Genomic DNA, 7043 nt, shown 5'->3' with positions numbered 1-7043 from the left:
CGCTTTGCAGGCAGACTCTTTACCATCTGAGTCACCAGGGAAGCCAAGTGAGATAAGTCAGAGACAAATATTGTATGATATCTACTTTTTTTGTGGCAGAAAATACAATCAGAACACTCCAGACAAGAGAAGAATCGTGATCAAAGAAAATCATGATCAAAGACACGGAAAGCAGCACTCAGTTCTGTGAACTTGGAGCATCATCCTCTGAGAAGCTGCAGAAGGGAGAATTGATGGAACAAGAGTTAAAGAAAGAGGTAAGGCCAGGTAAATAAATAATTTGTGATTTTATTAGAATTTTTATGACACACTTTTATATATTGGCATTAAGCTATGTGAGTAACTTGTTAAACAGATGACCTAAATGATTAAATAAAATGCCCCATGATACTCTGTCACTGTTTAATGAAAGTAATATCTGAACCAGTGCTAATTTCTTCATTTTGATGGCTATGTGGAAAAATATTTTTGTATAAAATATAAATTAAGGTACTAGGGCGATGGAATATCATAGTTTCAGGAAAAAATTTGTACTTCCTCTGCATCTTTCCTATAGGCTTGATAGGAAATTTAATTTTGATTCGAATTTTTAAAAGGCTCAAGAAGTTATATAACCTGATCAAAACCACATGGATAAAGAGTGGCAGTTCCAAATCACAACTTGAGTATTTCTGACTCCTAAGTCCACCCCTCCCCCACCAACCACATGGCCCTGACCTCCAGGCTGCCTTCCCCAGGGCCCTTCAAAATCTGCCCAAGAAGATCTTCCCTGTTCTTGTTCCTTCACCCCAAGAACCACACTCCCTCCAAGCCAAGTTGAAGTCCTTAAGCTGGACCTGCTCCCCACTTGCCCCAGTCCAGTACCGGCCCTGGCTCCCCGTCCCATGCCGGCAGAGTCACAGGAATGTGACAGGTGGCAGCAGGGCAGCTGGAAGCACTTAGAGCTCCAGATCAGCTCTGACAGGCCTCCTGCTCCCAGGAGAGGAGTTCCATTAGCTAGGCTCCCACTCTCCCTGCGGACCTCAAGATTTTCAGACCACTCCCAGGTAAGCATGGCAATCTTTTCCTGTATTGGTTCTCCATTGTTACCATCCTACGTTAGAGATTCCCTCCTAATTAAGTGGTTTGAAGAGGGAACCTCTTCCATTGTCTTCACAAGTCATCCTACCACTTAAAGATATCACCACTGCAGGTCATTAGACATCACCATGGTCAAGACAGAAACCATGGCTTCCTGCCCTGTCTCCCTACCACTGAGCCTGCCGAGGCAAAAGAGTGGGGACCCGGCCAAGTGTTCACCTGTGCCAGTGAACCATGTACCCATCAACTCAGCCACAGACCCCAGAAGCAGGAGTTGGGAGGCTCAGTAGTGAGCCATGCCCCTTGACAGACAGATTGTTCCAGCTCAATCTGATGATCCTTTGGCTTGAGACATGACCTCTGCATGGTTTAGAGCCACAAGGATGCTTCCAAGAGCCAAAGAGGCTCTGGAACTGAAATGGCCCCAGTGGACAGCCCTTTACACCACTGATCTGTCTCTCTGCTCCCCTGGGAAAAGAGTCCAGCCCTGGTATGTTCTCTCCCACTGGTGGGCTTTTTGAGGGTAGTGATCCCAGGAGTGTGAACATGTCACTAGCCAGGACCAGGGGGCTGAGACCCAGGAGGGAGAAGACTTCCTTTGCCACATGCCTCCTTGTAAGTGCTCTCGTCCTTTACTGAGTGGTAAACTGGATGGATGGAAGGAGAGTGGGTGACCTCCGGTCCATGGGAAATTTCCCTTCTTACCAACCTGGGCTTTCTCGTTAGATTTTCTAAGTGCCTCTCCAGCCTGAGTGCCTGTGAGGAAATGTTGCTGAGTAAACAAGATGGCAGCTTCCTGCCTGGCCCTTCTGGTGTAGAGGCCCTTGTGACAGGAGCCTCTATAGGGTGGAGGGGATGCCTGGGGGCCTACATCAGTATAAATGGCACCATCCACCTGGCCACACTGCTCTGGAGGCAGGGAGCACGGGCTGTGTTCGTGCAGGTGAGTTTAGCCCCGTTCTCTGGGTCTTCCCCAGGGTGAACCAGCCCAGCAGGCACAGGCTTCACCACGGGTCAGGTGGAAAGGAGGGTCCTCCTCTGTACTACTGGGAGCTATTCCATAGAGTCCTAACTGTGGGTGCAGTATGATGGGCTTGCAGATATCCTCCTTCTTCACTGTGCTCCTAGGCTAGGTCCCTTCTCCCCAAGGACTCAGCAGGGCCAGCAGGGTTCGGGCAGGGGGAGACACAGCCTGCCAAGGAGAAAGGGACACCAGAGCAGGGAGAAGGGGACTCCCTATCATTGACCAACTGGGAATGGCCAAGCCATGGGCCCTGGTCATTTCTCCTCATCCTCAGGATTGTGATCCCTTAACTCAAAAGGAGGGCATCTGAGAGACAGACAGAATGAGTGAGTGAGTGACCACTTCCTTCCTCCCAGCAGCCTGGGAGGTACACGCCAGGACTGCCTCCAGGGCAGACATGTTAGGGGAAGCCAAGGGAGTTCCCTGTGGTCACACAGCGAGGAACAAACAGAGACTCTATTAGAACCCAGGTCCTCTGACTCTCCAGAGCTCTTTACAACCCCTCACCTGCCCAGGTACCATACCACCTCCAGCCAAGGGGATGGGGCATAAGACCGTGTTAGGTACCAAATGATGCTGGCAGTTTCCAAGAATAGTTTGGGTCTTTCCAGAGTTACTGTTTATACCAACCCAGCCCTCAGACCCCAGCATGTGCTGAATCTTGACAAAGCAGAGCAAGGGGAAACCCTGATAAATGCTTCAGAGGGGCCATGGCCCTTCCCTTCTGCAGGGGGAGCTGCTGGAGCAGGCGCCATGCTGCTGTGCTCTTTGACCCTTACCCTCCTCTGGATGGTGGCTTCTGGCCTCGAGTGCGATGTCAAGGAAGTTTGTCTTGGAAGCCCTGGCATTCCTGGCACTCCTGGATCCCATGGCCTGCCAGGAAGAGATGGGAGAGATGGTATCAAAGGAGACCCTGGGCCTCCAGGTACTGAGTGGGAGCTTGGGGACAGTGGCCTGATTTCAAGGGGACCACCTGCCCACATGGGTCCAAGGGTCAGCTGGATGGTGGGTATTTGCTGGGACCCTTAGACTGGAACAGCCCTGGATGGTCTATCCTCACAGTGCCCACGGAGGGCCAGGCAAGTCAGCCTGGCTGAAATGGAGGTCCAGTCACATCAGCCCCAACTCACTGTGGGTGACAGATACCACACATCCTCCTCCCCCACTCTCTACAGGCCCCATGGGCCCCCCTGGAGGAATGCCAGGCCTCCCTGGGCGTGATGGGATGACTGGAGCCCCTGGCCTCCCTGGAGAGCGTGGAGAAAAGGGAGAGCCTGGCGAGAGAGGTCCTCCAGGTAAGCTGGATGGGGCCAATGGGCAGAGGCGACTGGACACTGTGCCCATGTGTTCAGTTACATGAGGAATGACGGGGGTCAGACAAAACTGTGCAAGTTCCCAAAGGGCATCCCAGAGGTGTCTGGGGTGTGGGTCATAAGTGCAGAGTCCGGTGGGAATTGAAAGTTTTCTGTGCATTACAACTGCTGACAGGAAGATACAGAACATCAGGTGTGGGAAATGGAATAGCAATGGGAGGAGGGGAGGCCCTTCCTGGGGCTGAGGTATATGGGCTCACATGGACCACGGAGCAGACAGATGATGAAATTGGGGGCCCTGCTTGCTCAGGGGACCTCTGGAGCTCTAGGTTCCTTACTATGCCTTATAGCAGCAATCAGGGTTCACCAGAGTACAGAAAGAACCACATTTGCTCTTAATGGAGGGTGGGAAAGGGCTCCTGCCCAGGAACTAGAAACCTCCACAGATACGGACAGACAGAGCCATGAGAGGACATGGAAGGAAAGAAGAGCAGGGAAGGGGCGAGCAGGTGCAAGGCTGCACTAAGGGATAAGCGTGTAGGGAACATGGAAACACACTCCGGCCTTGTGGACCCTTATGACCTGGGGCCTGGGTGGTGGCTGTAGACAAGTGAAGGGAAGAATTCCAGGCTTGCAGTTGATCTCAAATCTGCTTGGCAGCAAGTGGGGTTGTTATTGACCTGTTAATCCTCTCATCTTGCCGGGGATCTCTCTACAGGGTTTCCGGCATATCTAGATGAAGAGCTCCAGGGCACACTCCATGAGATCAGACATCAAGTCCTGCAGTCACAGGGCGGTAAGGGGTCCCCCTTGGGGCTGTATATGGTAGGGGGTCTCCCATTAGTTCTCCTTATCCTCAGAACCAGGCTCCAGAATCTAGAGACTTGATGAACAAGTGTAGATGTGGAAGTCATTTTTTAGATGTTCTTAAATGGCCAGAAGTGAGAGAAATAGACACTAATTAGCTCCCTATGTCCTGGGGAAGCAAGGTCCCTACCAATATTGCTTTCTTTGATTCCCAGGAAATCGCACAGTTTATGACACATAATAAGTAATTGCTAAATGGGTGAATGAATAAATAGAATCATGAGAGCATAGCAGAGAATCCAGAAAGACTGGGGTTGGAAGGAGGGATGACAGAGACAGGCAAAGATAAAGAGATTGGGGAGAACACAAAGGTGGAGAGCCTGAAGGGAAGAAGGCAAAGAGATCTGTGGCCTGACCTGGATTCTTGCTGTTAGTCCTCCGTTTGCAGGGGTCCGTGCTGGCGGTGGGAGAGAAGGTCTTCTCTACCAATGGGCAGTCAGTCAATTTTGATGCCATCAAAGAGTTATGTGCCAGAGTAGGTGGACACATTGCTGCCCCGAGGAGTCCAGAGGAGAATGAAGCCATTGTGAGCATCGTGAAGAAGTACAACACTTATGCTTACCTGGGCCTGGTCGAAGGCCCCACCGCTGGAGACTTCTATTACCTGGATGGAGCCCCTGTGAATTATACCAATTGGTACCCAGGGGAGCCCAGGGGCCGGGGTAAAGAGAAGTGTGTAGAGATATACACAGATGGTCAGTGGAATGACAAGAACTGCCTGCAGTACCGACTGGCCATCTGTGAGTTCTGAGCAGGCACCAAAGCCACAGGATGGACACAGTCCTATCTTTCCTTTTAGCCTCCATCCTGGGGATCCACCTGGTCTATGAGTCAGGTGCTATAATTCCCTTGTGGCTATCAGAATTGAAGGCACTCTTGAGCACTCCACTCCTGGGTGGATCCTGACTCCTCCCCAGTGATCACTAATCAGTCTGACTCCCCCAGAACCCCTTCTCAGCATTGCACTCTTGGCAGCCACTCTAACTTTGCCCTTCTGCAAGAGACAGAGGTTTCTTTCCTCCTTTTCTTGTCCAGTTCCTTTATTTATAGATGGCAACAGTAAGGTCCTGAGATGAAGGTTCCCTCCACAGCACCACACAGAGTGCCTACTTCCTGGCCCCCCTCTACTCTGTCTTTGCAGCTCACTGCTTGCCCAGCCTCATCAAGATTTAGCAGTTCTGCTCAAGCACAATGATAGATGTACTTCTGGGAAATTTCACACGTGTGGAGCTAAGGATACATTTGGGTTTATCTATCAACCTGAGATCTGTGGGGAGGCATCTTGTTAGGCTCTCCATGAAGTCAGAGAGCCAGGTGGTACTCCAGCATGATGGAAGCCAACTTATTCCTAGTGATTGGCAGGTATTATCCACTTCCTTGAGTCTTAGAGTGTCAGCCAACACCTCTAAGGAAGACGTCACCCCCACCATAGACATTACCCAAGTACCTGCCTGCTGATGAACACATTCCCCACCTCTTCAGAAATCAGTGAGGAGTTCACGCCCCTTGTCACACCACCATTTATTGAGCACATACTATATACCAAGCACTGTGACATGCACTTCTAAGACATATGATTTAATCTTCATACAGTGTCATGGGACGAGCATCATTTTCCCCAATCTTTTATACAAGGACACTGAAATTTAGAGAAGTTAAATGTTTTGCTTTTTTTTTTTTTTTTAACATGAAGCAATTGGCAGAGGCTGGTTTCAAACCCATCTACCTGGACCTAAAGCTTGCGCTCATAATTACCTCTCCTTCTCATTGAACAGAGATGATTCACGTGTAATAAATCATGAATGTGTTAACATGAGTTTCCACTGCTTTGGTTTCAAGAAACATTTCTGTATTTTTAGAAATCAAGTTAACTCTGGCTCTGAACCCCCAATTACCTGAGAAGTGGGAAGTTCAATCTCAGGTTAAATTTTCTTTGTTGGGCGATAGGGGCCACTTGATTCCATCCTGGAAGCACATTGGGCACCATCATTCTCTCTACCACCCACACATGCAAAAAAAATAAGAGAAAAAGTTACTGCCTACCTTTCATTTTAAGAAGCCACCACTGTATGGCCAGGGTGATGATGAATCAGAAATTAAACAGATTTTAATGACAAAGCTAGGGGCAATAATCATTGGGACTATATTTTAAATCAACTCCATAAAGTTTGCATTCTAAGGAAAAATATATGTAAATAATTACGAGACTGTGTATTAGTTTGAGGAAAACAGTGAGCTTCAAGGCTTCAAGACTGTACCTATCTATAAGATTATTAAGATTCTTGAACTTGTTATAAAATTAGTGAGTTACATGGATGCACTTCTTAATGTTGAACAATTGCATTCCTGGAATATACTCAACTTGGTCTAATGGCTCATATTCTCATAGCACTTACTATGTGCCATATATTATACTTGTACTAACTCATATAATCCTCATTAACCCTAATATGTAGATGCTATCATTATACCCAATTTAAAAATGAATCAATTCAGTCACTCAGTTGTGTCTGACTCTTTGCAACCCCATGAAATGCAGTACACCAGGCTTCCCTGTCCATCACGAACTCCCGGAGCTTACTCAAACTCATGTCCACTGAGTCGGTGATCCCATCCAACCATCTCATCCTCTGTCATCTCCTTTTCCTCCCGCCTTCAAATCATTCCCAACACCAGGGTCTTTAAAAATGAATCAGATCAGATCAGTCGCTCAGTCCTGTCCGACTCTTTGCGACCCCATGAGTCGCAGCACGCCAGGC

At 48.8% G+C, this 7043-nt stretch overlaps 1 protein-coding gene across 1 annotated transcript; it reads left to right on the top strand.

Moving 5' to 3' along the window:
- The first annotated feature begins 1869 nt into the window (after window positions 1–1869).
- LOC102285978 (pulmonary surfactant-associated protein A) lies at window positions 1870–6095 on the top strand. Its single transcript, XM_005909164.2, has 5 exons — window positions 1870–2023; window positions 2835–3029; window positions 3280–3399; window positions 4136–4213; window positions 4659–6095. The coding sequence occupies exons 1-5, from the start codon at window positions 1936–1938 to the stop codon at window positions 5033–5035; spliced, it is 858 nt and encodes a 285-aa protein (XP_005909226.2). The 5' UTR covers window positions 1870–1935; the 3' UTR covers window positions 5036–6095.
- The last annotated feature ends 948 nt before the right edge of the window (window positions 6096–7043 follow it).

The sequence above is a fragment of the Bos mutus genome, chromosome 28, assembly GCF_027580195.1.
Source record: "Bos mutus isolate GX-2022 chromosome 28, NWIPB_WYAK_1.1, whole genome shotgun sequence".
NCBI lineage: Eukaryota > Metazoa > Chordata > Mammalia > Artiodactyla > Bovidae > Bos > Bos mutus.
Note: the sequence above shows the minus strand (reverse complement) of the source record. Positions and strands in the feature narration are given on the sequence as shown.